Source organism: Musca vetustissima, unplaced genomic scaffold (genome assembly GCF_032173495.1).
Source record: "Musca vetustissima isolate MV318-11 ecotype Yass unplaced genomic scaffold, APGP_CSIRO_Mvet_v1 utg11789, whole genome shotgun sequence".
In the NCBI taxonomy this organism is placed as follows: domain Eukaryota; kingdom Metazoa; phylum Arthropoda; class Insecta; order Diptera; family Muscidae; genus Musca; species Musca vetustissima.
Window position 1 is genome coordinate 1 of NW_026887299.1, and position 18,608 is coordinate 18,608.

The 18,608-nt window shown below is 33.4% G+C and overlaps 2 protein-coding genes across 2 annotated transcripts; one reads left to right on the forward strand and one right to left on the reverse strand.

Annotated features, from left to right (window-relative positions):
• Positions 1 to 4,339: 4,339 nt before the first annotated feature.
• On the forward strand, positions 4,340 to 7,414 carry LOC133334854 (uncharacterized). Its single transcript, XM_061543169.1, has 5 exons — positions 4,340 to 4,605; positions 4,668 to 4,850; positions 4,909 to 5,050; positions 6,775 to 6,930; positions 7,000 to 7,414. Exons 1-5 carry the CDS (start codon positions 4,353 to 4,355, stop codon positions 7,412 to 7,414), a joined length of 1,149 nt encoding a protein of 382 aa, XP_061399153.1. The 5' UTR covers positions 4,340 to 4,352.
• A 547-nt stretch (positions 7,415 to 7,961) lies between these two features.
• On the reverse strand, positions 7,962 to 18,330 carry LOC133334852 (aldehyde dehydrogenase X, mitochondrial-like). Its single transcript, XM_061543167.1, has 6 exons — positions 18,294 to 18,330; positions 10,882 to 10,986; positions 9,999 to 10,099; positions 9,368 to 9,939; positions 8,953 to 9,302; positions 7,962 to 8,260 (listed from the first exon to the last, which is right to left on the reverse strand). The coding sequence occupies exons 1-6, from the start codon at positions 18,327 to 18,329 to the stop codon at positions 7,967 to 7,969; spliced, it is 1,458 nt and encodes a 485-aa protein (XP_061399151.1). The 5' UTR covers position 18,330; the 3' UTR covers positions 7,962 to 7,966.
• Positions 18,331 to 18,608: the final 278 nt, after the last annotated feature.

Consider the following 18,608-nt stretch of genomic DNA (forward strand, 5'->3'; position numbering starts at 1 on the left):
AATTGAATTTTGTGCGTAATTATGTGTACTAAGTTTAGTACAATTTAGATTTGAGTAAAAGGATAGAGATGGAAAACGTATATTTGAAAATAAAATTACTGTTAGAGTACAGGATTGAGACAGTGTTGAAAATTCGAATTCATAAGTACAAAAAGTACTAAATATGGTACAATTTGGATCTATGTGAACGGATAGGGCTGCAATCATGAATTTTGTCATTAAAAATAGTTTTGAAGTGGGAAATTGAGAAGTTTTAGAAACTCGTACTAACGTCTACGAAATGTAATAAATAGTACGAAATTTGATACAATTTGGATGTAGGTGAACGGACTTGAGTGAACGGGAGTGTAAGAAAAGTACAGAATGACACCAAATCTGGTACAATTTGGAGAACAGATTGATATTGCTTACGATTGCTATTTGAAAGCAGTTTTGGAATATTTAGATAGGTTTGGAATATGGGTACGAAAATTACAGAATGGTACCAAATCTGGTGCAATTCGGTGAACAGACAGAGCTGGAATTCTTAAATTTGGACTTACGATTATTATTTGAAAGCAGGATTGAGGTACATTTGTAAATTTGTACCTATGAGTACGAAAAGTACTAAATTTGGTACAATTTGGACTTTGGTCGAATTAAGATTACTGTTAGAGTATAGGATTGATGTAGTTTTAGAAATTCTTACTTAGGATTTGGTTGAACCCAGAGATTTAGAATTTAGATTATTGTTAAGGTGTAGTATTGAGTTATGGCGACAACTTTGGAAAATCAAATTTATGTGTACGAATAGTAAATAGAATAGAAAATGCACTAAATTTGGATTTGGGTAATGGAGAGACCTGGAAAAAATAACATTTAGAATGTGGGTCACTGAAGGAGAGTTAGAAAGAAGTACCAAGGGGGTTTTGGAAGTAACTGGCACTAAATTTAGTGGTGGTGATGGTATAGAGGTAGTCTTAAAAATGTGCACTTGTGTGTTCGAAAAGTGCTAAATGAAAGTAAATGTGAAACCTGTACGCATTTGCTAAAATCTGATCTATTTTTAATCTGTGTAATAAAATAAAAAAATAATTTAGAACTATAGTACAACAAATCATACAGTATTCACGATTTCCATATGAAATATTTTTTTGTATTCCCTTTCCGCATACGAAGTAGCGGGCACTTTGCTAGTGGTCTTATAAAAGATATCAAATAAAGGGCAGAACTTTTATCGGGACTTTAATACAACTAAATTTTGTTAGAAATAAGTAAAATGTTGGACTGGCCGAATAAGCAAATGAATTGGTCGGAACCTTTTCATGGAAGCTATGTCATTGTAATTTGTCTATCATCATTTGAGAATACGAACTTACAAATTACACTCCCCAGTTGGATATGTTAAAAGCCTCAGTCTCCCAGGATCTTTAACGGAACGAAAATAAAATATGGGTCTCATTTTAACATGGCATGACATTTAATGAAGAAGATCTTTTACCACCAAGAACCCAGAACGTTATGAAAATGAGCGCTATATTGAAAATTTTGTATCAAACAGTGTTTAATTCACCATGAAATTGAAATACCAAACAAGATTAATATAGGGTTGATACAATGTGTCCGAAAATTTGATTCTAATAAAACAATTTTGTGCATACAAATAATCAAATACTTGTGACCAGAAACATCATTCCGAAAGAAATCAGAATGTTTTTTTCAGAAAGTTTTTTCTCAGCACGAATCTAGAATGCTAATACCGATCGATTTTCGGGGTGACGATTATTTTGCTTTTCGGAAGTACAATAGGTATTAAACCTTCCAGTTATCATTCCGTTTGTAACACCTCGAAATATTCACTGGAGACACCATAAAAAACATATATATATACTCTCGATCAGAATCGGTTGAAATCAGAGAAAAACTCCCAATGTTTAAGATAGAGATTTGAAAATTTGCACATTACATTGTTACTACTCCTAGGAAGTTTCGAATTGAATATTAAATATATAGGCCCATATTACGGTACCACCAAATATTCGTTATTTTAAGCATGTTTTTCATCCGAAATGGCTGTGAATGGATATTTAGGGTTCACATTTGGTCTTTATGTCAAAAATAATCAATATTGGTCCCATTTTTGGGTAGTTCCCAAATTTCGATATTTGTTATAGTTTTCTTGTGGTTATTGTATTTTGGACGGATGGCTGCACGGATCTATTTTGCTTTAATTAGTATTTGGATTCTCATTGGATAGAAAATCTCCAAACCAAAAACTATGAGGAATAACACCCATCATTCGGTATTTTGGGCATGTTTTTCAGCCGAATAAGCTAATTTGAGCATGTTATCATTGTGTGTTAAATCTTCAAACAAACAATATACCATGGTATAGCCCCATATAAAAGTCCCGATCTTTTTAATGTATTTCGAATGTCCATTTTATAGTTGAGAGTGTAAAAAGTTCGGCCCGAATATTTTCTTTTTATAACAATTAAAAATAAATTTATTTTCATAATTCAACGATAGCCGAAAATACAACTGTCAATTAACAAAACGTTCTTGATCTCATTTTCAATTTCCGAATGTATGAAAGTATAAACAATTGCAAAGATATTGGATATTAAATCTAAAATAGTAAATGTGAATTATTGATTGTTTTTGGGCTAAATTTATCCACGCTTCAGAAACGTTTACTAACAGCTTTCTATAGCTGTCATAGTATTTGTTTTTATTAACTGAAACTGAAATACAAGAAATGTCTGTTTGTGCCGAAACACGCCAATTTTATTTGATGTCAGATGATATCATAGCCTAACCAATACCAAACAACAATATTATTCGAATCAAATCAAAAAGTAAAATTTGGAGGAGGTGGGATAGCACACAACTTGTCTGTTTACTTTCCAGCAAGTCATTGGCCCACCAAATACAAATTGGGACTATTGTATGTATTAACTAACGTTTACGACGAACGAACATATTTATATTCGAATTACAAGAACGTTTGTAAACAATGAAATTCTGTTTAGTATGGTAAACATTTTTACATTTTTAAATAATTTTTTAATGCTTTAATACATGACATAAGAATTTGTATAAACATTTTACGACTGTGTAACATTTGAAAATAATTTAACGAATTCTATGAGGAAATGCCTTTTTATGCTTCTAGTTTGAATACATATTATTATGTATATATTATTATATTATTTTATATGGAATGTAATATCTCATTTTTGTTGTTTTGTCTTACTGTACGTTTTTATATGAAGCACACATTTGCGAACAATTTGAAAATCCTTTTGAATTTTCTTTAAAGTTTTTCGATATTTATTTTCTAATATATGAAAGAATTTAGAATCGTCCCAGTAGTTCGAGTTACTGGTTATGAACTAGACTTTTAACTAATTACCTGTAACTACCACTAGTTACCACATCATTCCCTAGACTGGTGAATTTAATATGGATATGTCATTGGGGAAGTCAATTGTCCCCTGCCTGCCTTACCAGTAACCAGTCATTTGGATATATAGCAAAGTAGCTATTATAACAGTTTGGAAAATTGAAAGTATAAAACTTATGTATTTTTAATTTATTTCCAAATTTATGTTGTACAATGTTTATTATTTATTTTATAACTATATTTCCATTCGCGTTGTTTTTGTTTCCCGACCGCCTTTCACATCTGTCCTCGAAATATTGAAGCTTCTGAAATAAAAAGGTACAAATTATAACTAAAGATATGTGTTTCTACCCTATATATATGGAGAATATTTACCTCTTCATATTTAATTGTTTCCTCAATCTATTGGATGCTTCTGAATTGACATCTTTCTTGAAAATCTGTAAGACAATTATGTTTGTGTGTAATTATGTTATCTATTTTTTATGTTGCAATACCAAAACTTACCTAAGATTCATCATATGTATTTTGTCGATTCTTGAGATTTTTAATCCACAGCACTTCATCTTGTTTATCATATCCACGATAAATTGCTTATATTTTTGTATAAAAACATTTTTATTAAACGTTTGCTTACACAATTAAGAAAATTATAAAAAGTTTGAAGAAAATGACAATTGTTTTTTCTGTTTTGTTTGTCGATTCATTACTTTTTGAATTACCAGTAACTATAGAATTAGACAATTTTTTCAATCAACAAATGGAGTCAATAGTCTTTTTTGTGTGCCACTTTTGGTTATAAAATAACTAGAGAACATAGTAACTAGATATATAACTATAGAACAGGAGACAATTGCTATTCATTGAACAACTGGGATTATTTAAATACATTGACATTTTCTAGTGGTATTTAAATGTAATAACATTTTTTCCATTCCTTCGCATTTCAGACATAGTAATATGCCTTATGATATTGGTGGCAGGCATTTCAATAATATGGAGCATTTCGATACACATAATATCGGCTGATTTCTATAATGGTTTTATTGGTGCCAAACTAGCATTTCGTGAAAGAGATTTCATGCAAATGGACAACAATGAAAAGGATCTCTTCTATCATGACTTGGGTAGAATTATCAATGAGACATATACCGAAGCGGCCTTAGATGATATAAAACCAGATGCCTTAGTGATGCCTAAACTGGAAGATGCAGATAAATGTGAGTAAACTTCATATTTCAATATAAGAAAAATAATCCCAACATGTTGTTAATTTTTACAGTTGCCAATACAAAACCAAAAGTCCGCAAAATTGCCCATGTCTTTCAGACAAGCAATTCCAAAGTACCTGATACACCGTCAATAACAACCGATAACGAGGATGCTGATGATGAATCGAATGCACCCAATAAAGTGCCAAAAATTGTATTCAATGTGGAAAAAGATCGTAGATATTTAGCACACAGTAAGTAATCATTGCTATACATACATTATTTGACTGATTTTTTGTAATTTGTTTTTAGTGACAATTGATATTCATCAGACCCGCTGGCCACAAAACCTTGCTGTACAATATATCTATGGTTTTCCATTTCTATCAGAAATTGTGGCCATAGTATGGACTGCAATGTGTTTAATATTTCAGTCGGGTGTCAAAAAACAATGGTGAGTTCTGGGAGATGTTGATTTTATGTAAAAGATTATTTAAAACGATATATATGTATTACGCCGTTCCCTTGGCCGTCGTTATTATCTTTTTCGACTTCATTTAAAAACGTACATTCCATATTAGCTAAGAACTAAGAATATTCTATTGTTCGAAATTTATTTCGATTTCCCCTTATAAATTAGAAAAGTTTTGGGGTTCTATGGACATTAAAGTCATCACAGCCAGAAAAACAAAAACCCTAACTCTATGAAATTCTGTCATTTTATTCATGCAGGAGTTTTTGCATATAACGATATTGTTCCTGGCCGTTAATATATTAACGGTTGAAACTAAGTTACATTAAAAATAAAGCATACTTCCAGGCGCAACAAATATTTGTGTCATTGTAAAGCCCTCTTAAAATAATTGTGAGTTTATATTTTTATACCCTTCACTGTGGTGAATATACATAGTATAACTAACTGAGTCAATTTATGCATGTCCGTCCATCTGTCTGCCCATGTTAAATTGTAAACAAAGTATGGGTCACCCTTATGATCCGAACTGGATGAAACTTGGCACAGCTCATTTATTTGACCCAAGGACGAACCCTATTGAAATTGGAGAAAATCGGTTGAGATTTTGATATAGCTCCCATATATATTTTCGTCCGATTTAATTTAAATGGTTCATCAAAGTCCCTATATATCTTTCGATTTGGGCGAAATTGTGCATAGCGTATGGAATTAAGTTAAGAATGATGTGAGTTAATTTTCGTCCGATTTAATATATGTTTTTCATCAAAGTCCCTATATAACTTTCAATTTGCACGAATTTTGGCACAACGTACTTTTTAAAGTCTACAATGATGTGTGTTAGGTCTTGTGAAAATCGGTTCAGATTTAGATATAGTTCCCATATACATTTCCGTCCTATTTAATGTAAGTTGTTCATTAAAGTTCTCATATATCTTTCGCTTTGTACGAAATTTGGCATAGCGTTCTGAATTAAGTCTAGAATGATTTGTGTGAAGTTTCCTGAAAATCGGTTCAGATTTAGATATAGCTCAAATATATATTTTCGTCCGATTTAATGTAAATGGTTAATTAAAGTCCCTATATGTCGTTCGATTTGGACGAAATTTTGCATAGCGTACTGAATTAAGTTAAGAATGATATATGTTGAGTTTCGTGAAAATCGGATCAGATTAGATATAGCTCCCATATATATTTTCGCTTGATTTAATGTAAATGGTGTACCAAAGTCCCCACATATCTTTCGATTTGCACGAAATTGGGTATATCGTACTCAATTTAGTCTAGAATGATGTGTGTTAAGTTTCCTGAAAATCGGTTCAGATATTTATGTAAATTGTGTACTAAAAACCCAAAGTTTGTCGGGTTGGCACATAATTTTGTATAATCTATTGAATTTAATATAAATTAATCTGTACGAATGAAATGAAATTTAGCATAGGTTACAGAGATGCATATGTATGGATTGGTGTTAGTCAGTTCACGTATATATAAAGGTCACATACTTCAAATCTTTCAATTTCCCTCGAAGGAATATAGATTGAATTGATGCTTATAAAAAATTATGGCTTTAAAAATAAATATACTTACATATTGTAAGTAAAATCGTGCATATTAATTGAAGATCAACACCTATTTTAAAATTATTTACGACACTTACATAAGTATCCATAATTCTAAGAAAATGTTATTTTTTACTCTTTCAGGGGACTACCGAAACCGTGGCGCATCGTGGTTCCCTCAATAATAATGTTCACAATAATGACTGTAGCAAATCTAAGCTATTTGATATTAGCTAATGGCTTTGTAAAGACTTTTTGCAATGACTTAAGAGGCAATCTCAGTAAACCAGATGCCATAAGGTAACTAAGTTATCATGATTAAATATATTGAAACCCTTTTTCTAACATCCACTCTGTCTTTCCTTGCAGCTGTGGTGATGCCATGTCTGTTTTGAGACCCCTAATTCGACCACATGACCTATCTCATCAAGTGTACTTAATGCTGTTCAAGGGTTCATATATCGTAGCCATGATCCTTTGGATAATAGCACTATTGATTATGCTGTTACGATTTATATTGGCCATTGATTTTCAAATGGTCGATATCGAGACAAGCTTTGATCGTGAAATGCGTGAAGGTAATTTTAGAGAACGAGATTTTGTTGAAGTACTGCTAAGTTCACCACAACATTTGAAAACACCACAGTTGGGAACCAAAGATGAACGTCATCGCTCGGAAGACGATTTTCAGAGTGCAAAATCACACATAAGCGAGGCGGCAACACCTTTACTCGATAACTTGGCCACAAATGTACCTCTGACCATGGGTGAAAGAAGAACTTAATCGCTTACAATGAGCAGCATTTCTGTAAATCAATCTCATAGAATACACACTGCGATATGTAAATCTATTTTTTACTGAAATCTCAGGTATAAATGTTTCGACACTGCGATTATTAGTTATTATTTGTGTTTTGAATTCCAGTAATCCATAAACAAATGGTATTCACATTTGGCCGTATAGGTCAATAGATTCCAATTAATATGTTCCATAAAGTGCCTCGAAATTGTTTTGTATTCAACAAAATAAGATTATTTTTTTCTAAAGATAACGAACTATGATTTTAATTACTATTTAAAAAACAGAAAATTATTTTATTTATAGTTTTTTATTTAAAAATAAAATTACATTTTTTTAATGTATGTATGTGTTTGTGCAACATATGTGAGTCTTTGTGTATATTTATCTTCATTCTTTCCTTTTTATATAGATATATAAATGTATGTATAACCACACGGTGTAACATTAATAAAAATACAATATTTTTACCAAAAATTGTTATTTTTTAATCTCAACCGTTCAACGGATTTAGTTTTGGGGAATGAATATCCCATCTTACAACAATTTCATGGTAATTGTCTTAGTTTCCAAATAATTGTCCAAACCATCCTTTCCCAATTCACGACCAATGCCGGATTGTTTGAAACCGCCGAATGGGGTTTGTGGCAAAACAGCATCGTAGCAATTGATCCATACGGAGCCGGCATCAACATTGTTGGCGAAATGCAGAGCCTTGTTGATGTCATTAGTAATGACACCAGCAGCCAGGCCATAATTGGTATTATTGGCACGATCGATCATTTCCTCGATGTTGCTGAATTTGATGATGGACTGAACGGGACCAAAGATCTGTGAATGAAATAAATACAAAAAATCGGTTATTATTGGAAATTTGACAAAGCTACAAAGGTGCTAATTTTTCAGTACAACAAAATCTCTTTTTCGAATGACCCCAGCTTAAGATTTTTGCAGTCTTTGCCACTACCTTAAGACGTAATATCTTGAATGAAGTAATGACTGCATGTCGTTCAACCTCAACTGTAATTACATTTTTTATATTTAGACCATCTGGTTCTATATAGAGAAGCTCCTATGATAGAGGAAGTCATGGTTTACCAGTCAAAGATTTAGGTTGTCAATAATATAGACGACAGAAAAGGACAAATGGAACATAACTGAATAGAATCTACTCTCTATTTTCTCCTCGTAAACTAGAGGTTGAAATGTTAAAATGTTGCATTCATCACAGGGCACTGGAATATTAAATTAACTAACATAAAACTATCCTATCCCTACGTTTCGTTACAAAATACATCGACTGTTCGGTATATATAATTTAACCGTTTTCTCTGAAATATGTTTCATAACTATATGCCGCATTTCGGAGTATGTTATTCAAAATAATCTACGTCTATTCTCACCTACTTCATAAAACCGAAATATCTGTGAGTAACCCACACGAGTTTATTGATTGTATCCGATCGGAAATTGTAATTCTTTACTGTACCCCAAAATATTTAAAGTATCCAATCTCAACTTACTTCTTCTTGGGCAATTTTCATGTCATCAGTAACATCTGAAAATACTGTTGGTTCAATAAAGTAGCCAACATCTCCGATACGTTTGCCACCACATTGCAGTTTGGCACCTTGGGATTTGCCACTTTCAATGTAACCCAAGACTTTGGTCATCATTTCCTCATCAATTTGTGGTCCTTGGACAACATCCTTATCGAATGGATTGCCTACTTTACGAGTCTTAGCCTTGGCTACGGCCTTTGCAACAAATGCATCGTAGATCTTCTCATGAACATAGGTGCGGCTACCGGCACAGCAACATTGACCATGATTTGTGAAAATAGCTTCACTGGTAATGTCTACAGCCAAATCAACTGAAATAAAATAAATTTTATTTAAGAAAAATATACATAAACGAAAATTAATAGCAAAAACATACGGTCGGCATCATCGAATACCACCAATGGACTTTTACCGCCCAATTCCAATGATACGCGCTTAAGATTCGATTTAGCAGCAGCTGCCATAATAATGCGACCAACCTCAACGGAACCAGTAAATGCCACCTTCTTTATGTCAGGATGTTCAGAAATGGCAGCACCGGCGGTAGGACCAAAGCCGTTAATGATGTTAATAACACCTGCTGGGAAACCAGCCTCCTTGGCCAAAGCAGCCATATGTAGGGCAGACAATGGAGTTTGTTCGGCAGGTTTCATGACAATGGTACAACCAGCAGCCAATGCCGGACCCCATTTCCAGGACAACATTAAAATTGGATAATTCCAGGGAATAATTTGTCCAACAACACCAATGGGTTCTTTGCGGGTCATGGAAACCAATTCACCAGCAGGAATGGTATCGCCAAAAAATTTGTCAGTCCAGCCAGCATAATATTTCAATGTGACAATGGCAGTCTCCACATCAAATAGGGCATCAGCATAAGTCTTGCCATTATCACGAGTTTCAATGTTAGCCAGGAAAATCTTGTCGCGTTCCATCAGATCGCAGAGTCTGTAAATGGGATATGGATTATTATACAAAATGTTATTAGAGGTATTTTGAAAACATACTTGAGCATCAATTCGGTACGTTGCAAAGGACTCATTTTGCGCCATGGTGAATTTCTGTGGAATGCTTTCTTGGCAGCTTCTACAGCCAAATCAACATCGGCCTAAAATTAAGAACATTAAAAAAATAGTTTTAGAAGACAATTTAATTTCTATTAAGGGGACCCCCCCCATTCTCGGGGTCAAAATTTTTGTTGATATAATTCGAATCTACACTGATTAAAGAATGTCTCTACAAAATTTCAAGTGAAAATCTCAAGAACTCTTGAAGATATATCCGATTTATTGTGTCCGCATCAAGTGACGGCTGAAGGGCTTCTCAAACTTTAAACGCGTTTTTCTCTAAAAATTTTTTTGCGAATGGCGGGCACGATAACTCAAAAACTAATAATCCAATCGGTTCCAAATTTTGCAACGTTTCTCTGGGAGTGTATAGCTCTCGTATGAACTAGGATAAAGCCAATCGGTGAAGATCTTCCTTATTTTTTAACTTGGTTTTTGGTAAAAAATCGGCGATTTTCCAAAAATATTTTTTCAAAGGTCCACCATTTTGTTAATTTTAGAGCGAAGTCAATAATCCTAGTTCATACGAGAGCCAGACATGTACTCTTTCTAACACCGTTGGAATTTTCGGATTCCGATGTTCCAGTGAGGAGTTATCATGCCCGCCATCAAAAATAAGGACTTTTCCTTAATTACAAAAAACAACAACAAAATAACAAAATTTTTTTGTAAATTATTTTTCTTCTCTTTTAAATCTTCAATTATATATGTGCAAAGTTACAAACCTTAACAAGCATTGGTATAGATTTACCAGCCCATTGAAAATCTTGAAAAAATAAAATCGAGAATGGGGAGGTTCCCTTAAGTAATTGCAATATTTTACCTTATCGCCCTCAGCAACTTGAGCAATAACCTTACCAGTGGCAGGTTCTACAGTTGGGAATGTTTTGCCCGATTTGGCATCAACAAATTCATTGTTAATGAAAAGCTAAAATGTAAAAGAAAATAATTAAAATTTAATAGTTATGTAGGAAACAATCTGAAAAAATTAAGAGTTTAAATAAATAGTACTTTTTATTTTGTTTTTATTTCCATTTTATTGTAGCATTTTCTTCTCTGACAAATAACTCAAAACTGTTTAAAATTAAGTATTTAAATCTTATATTTATTTCTTTCACAATATGTACACAGCCTGAGATAGGTAAAGTGCAGATTTCATGTGTTTGTTTTTTTATTAAGTTGATCTGGTGCAGTGATTTAGAAGGATGCAATTTGTATTGAAAATTTCCTGTTTGTTTTTCTTAATCCAATTAATTATGGGTTATTTAACGTTATTTAACAACGATGTTCTATTAATATGATTTAATGTACTTAATCATAACTGAAATTCCGAAAGCAATTCAAACAAGGGCCAGACATTTTCACTCTTCATATTAGCACAGCGTTATCTCAAGCTTTCACTTTTTATACCCTTCACCACACTGTGGTACAGGGTATTATGTCTTTGTGCATATGTTTGTAACAGGCAAAAATAATCGAGATAGACACATGGTTCCTTTTGAGAATATACATAGAATCACTTTCTAAGCCGATTTATGCATGTCCGTCCGTCCGTCTGTCTGTCCATGTTAAATTGTATACAAAGTACAGGTCGCATTTATGATCCGAATTGGATGAAATTTGGCATAGGTCACTTATTCGGCCCAAGGACGAACCCTATTGAAATTGGGAAAAATCGGATCAGATTTAGATATAGCTCCCATATATATATATATATATATTTAACCGATTTAATGTAAACGGTCCCTATAAAACTTTCGATTTGCACGAAATTTGGTACAGCCTAATCATTTAGGTCTAGAATGATGTCTGCCAAGTTTCGTAAAAATCGGTCCAGATTTAGATATAGCTCCCATATATAGTTTCGTCCGATTTCATGTAAATGGTGCCCCAAAGTCCATATATATCTTACGATTTGCACGAAATTTGGCATAACGTACTGAATTGAGCCTAGAATGATGTCTGCCAACTTTCGCGAAAATCGGTCCAGATTTAGATATATCCTCCATATATAGTTTCGTCCGATTTCATGTAATTGGTACACAAAAGTCCCTATATATCTTTCGATTTGCACGAAATTTGGCATAACGTACTTAATTAAGCCAAGAGTGATGTCTGCCAAGTTTCGAGAAAATCGGTCCAGATTTAGATATAGCTCCCATATATAGTTTCGTCCGATTTCATGTAAATGGTGCCCCAAAGTCCCTATATATCCTTCGATTTGCACGAAATTTGGCATAACGTACTTAATTGAGCCTAGAATGATGTCTGCCAAGTTTCATGAAAATCGATCCTGATTTAGATATATCTCCTATATATAGTTTCGTCCGATTTCATGTAAATGGTGCCCCAAAGTCCTTATATATCTTTCGATTTGCACGAAATTTGGTACAGCCTAATCACTTAGGTCTAGAATGATGTCTGCCAAGTTTCGTAAAAATCGGTCCAGATTTAGATATAGCTCCCATATATAGTTTCGTCCGATTTCATGTAAATGGTGCCCCAAAGTCCCTATATATCTTTCGATTTGCACGAAATTTGGCATAACGTACTGAATTGAGCGTAGAATGATGTCTGTCAACTTTCGAAAAAATCGGTCCAGATGTAGATATAGCTCCCATATATAGTTTCGTCCGATTTCATGTAAATGTTGCAGCAAAGTCCCTATATATCCTTCGATTTGCACGAAATTTGGTGCAGCCTAATAATTTAGGTCTAGAATGATGTCTGCCAAGTTTCGTGAAAATCGATTTAGATAGATATAGCCCTTTTTATTATAGATTGATTTTAAGTAATTGACGCACCATATATATTTTCGCCAGATTTAGATAGATATAGCCCTTTTTATTATAGATTGATTTTAAGTAATTGACGCACCATATATATTTTCGCCCGATTTCAAGTAAATTGGGCATCAAACTCCTCATAGTCAGATTGACATAAAAGTTTGCACATCGTACAAAATTGAGCATAAAATTATATAGTTGCGTTTTCTAGAAGTACAGACATAGCCCAACGGATGACCTATTTATATTTCTTTGAAGTCGATTTACATACTTTATGGATATATCTAGGTAGATTCACATTTAGATAAATATCACATATTTTATTTCATCCAATTTCATGCTAATAGTCCTGTTTAATATACCCATAGTGGTGAAGGGTATCATATAGTCGGCCCCGTCCGACTTTACTACTTTCCTTACTGGTTTTGTCAATGTGAACAACAGTTCATCAGAAGTTTCTCGGTTGAATTGCATTCTGCATGCATGACAATAAAGATAATACTTGTACTGATTTGTATATGTCAACATTGAACAATTAATGTCAATTCATATTGTAGCAGTATTGCTTTATTAAGCGTTTGTTATGACAGATGAACGATGTTATTTATAGAAGATTTCGATTATCGCCAACACATGTTTATAGATTTGTTTAAACAATTACTTTAACGTAATTGAATTCGAAATGGTAAAGTTATTACCGGCACGCATCCAAGTGATAATTTGTTAAATGTATGTCTGTCAGAAACACTTAAGAATCACTTAATGGAATAACACTACATAGTTGGATATTAATTTAATAAGAAATGTGTTACTTTGTATAAATTAAATTATTTATTAAAATTGACGTAAACGAAATTGCAGTCCAATTTCATAATTTTGTACAAGCCTATAATTTCAAAATTTTATTTCATATTGAACATTCTCCATTCGGCTCAAAATGTGCTTGAGACTTAAACCAAGCAAGCATTTGGAAATGCAAGCATTTGGAAATGCAAATTACAGACTAATCGCATTAAAATCAGCTACCCATCAGAAAAGGCAGAGGGGAACTCCGTTTATGCCAATTCAGTAATACTTCTGTTGATTTCCATGTATTCGCATTAAACAATTAATTGTGATTATTTTTTAATGCATTTCACTGGTCAAGCGTTTTTTAATATGACGTTATTATAGTTGATTGAAATTGTCACTTTCAATTGAAACAACATTTGTTTAAACAATTCGCGGTAATAAGTAAACCGTGTAAGTCAACTGGTTAACATATTACATGCATATGCATGCATGCAGGTTGTAATTTGTTACAATTCGGTGCCAAAGTGTTAAGGGACTATTGAAAGAAATATAAATAATTATAGTTAAATTGACGGACCAACCTACTACATGCTCAATGTGTAAAAGCAATAGGGCTGCTACAACAACAACTGTATGATTATACCGGTTATATAATTTTTATAAAAATGTATCTCATATTTACTTTTGTAAATAAAAATAAATGTGTATACCAATATATAAATAAAAACAATTTGGGGATCGGCCAGTGGACAGGTTATTAATTTCGCTAAAATTTAGATTTTATAGATGAGCGCGTCTAGAACTATCGTTCTGTGCACACCCCTTAGAACTACATATACACAAACAAGCCAAATTTAGGGTAACATTGACAGAGATTTTGAACTATCATTCTTATCAGACAGATTTTTATTTTTGGTGGCTTAGAATACGATCAGAATATAAATTACTTTATTTTATTATATGTTCAAAAATAAAAGTGTTGACAAATTCTTATCACGATTTTTATTGCAAATATTGTCTATTTATATCATTGTGCATAAAGCTTGTCCACAAGATGATTTTTATTTTTTTTTCATTATACATCGTTTTTAATAATGGACCAAAAACAATTAAAACTTGTTTGAATAGACAAACGTAAACAAATAAAAGTTCCTAATTATGTCGACATAATTAGAATATGTGTGTGTATGTTTATGTGATATAGGTCTCGCTATGACAGCATTTTGTGGCCTGTTTTGTATTAACAACTGCGATTTTGTATTTCTTTACTTATTGAGTAGTTTTTATTGGAATGTTTGTCGTTCCATGCCATGGCCTTAAATTCACTTTTTGTCACCAGATATAGATCTCTGGATCAGATTTGGACCGAAGAGTACTAAGTGAAAAATTTCAGATGTAGATATAGCTCCCATATATACGTTCGTCCGATTTTTCGTTTGAATTAAATCGGTTCAAATTTCAACATAGCTTCCATATACAAATCCGTCCAAATCCACACACCAACCCTACTCCCTATATATATATATATATATATGAATTGCGATACTTAGAACACCTCATAAATGGACAACAATTCAATGTAGGATCTCTTGAGGCTTCTTTCGTCAAATATAAAATAAATACTAGAGAGATTTTTAACATATATAGGTAGCAATATACATACAAAAATACACGGACATACAACGGATTTTATGTCTTTGACATATAGTGGTGTACGGCATCATAGGGTAAGTGCACCAATAGTCGGCACTTTAAGGTTTTTAGCATTTTAAACGTTTCACCATGCCGATAACGTTTTTTCACTATATTGTATTTAGGTTCATATATTTCCAAATTTTGTATACTCCCCCTTGCAATAAAAATATATTTAATTAATTTGTATTAAAGTAGACTAAATTGATAATTAGGTAAAATATTGCCTTTGTGTCAATAGTCGGCACTTTTTTCCAATTGTCGGCATATCATGTTCTAATAGTCGGCATGTCGTACTTTAGTTGAACAAAAATTATTTATTGAATTAATTTTTCTGCTATTTTCATTAATAAATTATTATTATCGGACGTTTCCATCAGAGATATATTAAAAAAAATTATATAAAATAATTTTACTTATAAAAATATTACAATTATAAAACATTGTGCCGACTTCGGGAACCTTTTATCCATCCAATTCGGCATGGCTAAATAAGGCATTTCAAAGGTTAAAAGAATTTGATATTAAAACCATGTCTTCCATTACGTAGAACCATCCAAAACTGATTTCTTCTAAATTAATCGTTATATAGAGCACTTATTTGACATTTTTTCCAATTTTGGGCCAATATGATCGAAAAGGTGCTTTTTTTACCCATATGCCGACTATAGGAAAACCTTAAAAATGTTTGTTCCTAAGGGCGGCATCGATAAAAATATCATAATTACAAATATATTTTAATGATTCTAAAGTATTCTCCTTTTTGTTCTTTACAATTACGAAGCAGATCCTTGTGAAAAATGTATAATTTTAATATAGTTACAAGTCCACTAATTTTTTCTTAAGAAACATCATTGTCATTGGTGTTGGCAAACCTCATTGACCGAATGCCAAATTTTGACGGAATAAATGTACTTAAAACGATTAAATTTCATACAGAGATAGTTTACAGTATTATTGAGGATTATTCAAGGAATTTTTTCATATTTAGTTATAGGATTTTTTTAGTTATTTGAAGATATATAGAACAGACGCCGACTATTGGTACTATTGGTTTTTTCATTTAAAAAATACCTTTCCAATTCCTATTTTTTGAAAAACACCCTAAAAGTCGAACATGGGTCCATTATAGTACCTCTCCTCACCCGACTCAAATGATAGACCACAATTTGCCCTTTCCAAAATGGTGTGATATGTGGCTGTATCTGCTGTGGATCAAAAGATATGGGCCTTAGAACCCTACAAAAACAAGAAAATTCTGTCGCATAGCCGGTGTTGGTATCTGTCCATAGGAGAAAGTTTTAAATTCCAGCCGAAGGCCGGCTACCCAGAAAACTATTCTATATAAAAGGAGTTTCTGTCGCGTAGCCGGTGTTGGTATCTGTCCATAGGAGAAAGTCTTAAATCCACGGCCGAAGGCCGGCTACCCAGAAAACTATTCTATATAAAAGGAGATTCTGTCGCGTAACCGGTGTTGGTACCTGTCCATAGGAGAAAGTCTTAAATCCCCGGCCGAAGGCCGGCTACCCAGAAAACTATTCTATATAAAAGGAGATTCTGTCGCGTAGACGGTGTTGGTATCTGTCCATAGGAAAAAGTCTTAAATCCTTGGCCGAAGGCCGACTACCCAGAAAACTATTCTATATAAAAGGATATTCTGTCGCGTAGCCGGTGTTGGTATCTGTCCATAGGAGAAAGTCCTAAATCCCCGGCCGAAGGCCGGCTACCCAGAAAACTATTCTATATAAAAGGAGATTCTGTCGCGTAGCCGGTGTTGGTACCTGTCCATAGGAGAAAGTCTTAAATCCCCGGCCGAAGGCCGACTACCCAGAAAAATATTCTATATAAAAGAGATTCTGTCGCGTAGCCGGTGTTGGTACCTGTCCATAGGAGAAAATTTTAAATCCCCGGCCGAAGGCCGGCTACCCAGAAAACTATTGTATATAAAAGGAGATTCTGTCGCGTAACCGGTGTTGGTATCTGTCCATAGGAGAAAGTCTTAAATCCCCGGCCGAAGGCCGGCTACCCAGTAAACTATTCTATATAAAAGGAGATTCTGTCGCGTAGCCGGTGTTGGTATCTGTCCATAGGAGAAAGTCCTAAATCCCCGGCCGAAGGCCGGCTACCCAGTAAACTATTCTATATAAAAGGAGATTCTGTCGCGTAGCCGGTGTTGGTGCCTGTCATATCTCATATCTTTGCATTTGCATATAAGACATTCATGTTAATACTAAACATGAATTTGACATAGTCGGTTTGCAGGGTTCTAAGGCCCATATCTTTTGATCCACAATAGATACAGCCACATGCCGTACCATTTTGGAAAGAGCAAATTGTAGTCTATCAGGGAGGGACCATAATGGACCCAAGTTCGACTTTTAGGGAGTTTTTCATAAAAATAGGGGTCCAAAATCCACTTTTTTGGCTGTGTCTCCAAAACGGTTTGAGATTTTTATAACCTTAAAAATGATACCCATTTTGTATTAATCGGATCCGTAGAACCGGGTACCAGGACCCGAACTTTCGGGTCAAATAACCGGGTAACCGCGTACGTCCCCCAAGAAAAAAAACATTCCCATAATTAGGGTCAAAATACCTACCTCTGGAAAAAATTTCAAAAAAATCGGGTCCTTTTTACTAAACTAGAGTTGTTCCTTTTGTTCATATCTGCAAAAAATTGTTATAGCATTTGACACCATAATTTTAACTAATTAGCTAAAATAAACCATATTGATAGACTTCTTCGAGAACATTTCTTTCAGTGTTCAATTCTTTGTTTTTGTTTTGTTTTTTGTTACAGAAAAATGAAACAGATGTTTACGGCGCAGGGCATCAAATTGCAAAAACCGGTATTGCACTGATTCTTGTTTTGCAAAACGAAAATCTCATAATATTTATAATAGAACTTGTAGATTTCTGCCTATCGCAAATCATTTCATACAAATATTTACTGCGTCCACCTTACCTTTGTGTATTTAGGTTCCTCTTGTGGATTTGCCATTTTTATTGTAGTACGTACACACACACTTTTTGCAGATATACGCGAATCGAATGGAATATTTTTGCCGGCCGGCTTTCAAATCAAAAACAAAGTTGGAACTGAATCTTTTATTTGGTCGCCAGAAGTTTATATACAGAGCATAACGCACCGCTCTCAGTCGCTCAGATGATAATTCTTTATATACATACGTACATACATATAGACATGATTATTGGAAAGTATGAAATAAATATGTATGTTAATAAGAATAGCGTTGCCACATTTCTTCGTAGGTTTATT

What these genes read in the sequence shown, in the direction of transcription:
- LOC133334854 (XM_061543169.1), top strand. Translation starts at nt 4,353, where the DNA reads ATGATATTGGTGGCAGGCATTTCAATAATATGGAGCATTTCGATACAC. An exon ending in ACTGGAAGATGCAGATAAAT is followed by an intron (nt 4,606 to 4,667) that starts GTGAGTAAACTT and finishes TAATTTTTACAG; the next exon opens with TTGCCAATACAAAACCAAAA. An exon ending in TCGGGTGTCAAAAAACAATG is followed by an intron (nt 5,051 to 6,774) that starts GTGAGTTCTGGG and finishes TTACTCTTTCAG; the next exon opens with GGGACTACCGAAACCGTGGC.
- LOC133334852 (XM_061543167.1), bottom strand. Translation starts at nt 18,329, where the DNA reads ATGGCAAATCCACAAGAGGAACCTAAATACACAAAG. An exon ending in GGTATTCGATGATGCCGACC is followed by an intron (nt 9,303 to 9,367) that starts GTATGTTTTTGC and finishes ATTTTATTTCAG; the next exon opens with TTGATTTGGCTGTAGACATT. An exon ending in TGAAAATTGCCCAAGAAGAA is followed by an intron (nt 8,261 to 8,952) that starts GTAAGTTGAGAT and finishes TTTCATTCACAG; the next exon opens with ATCTTTGGTCCCGTTCAGTC.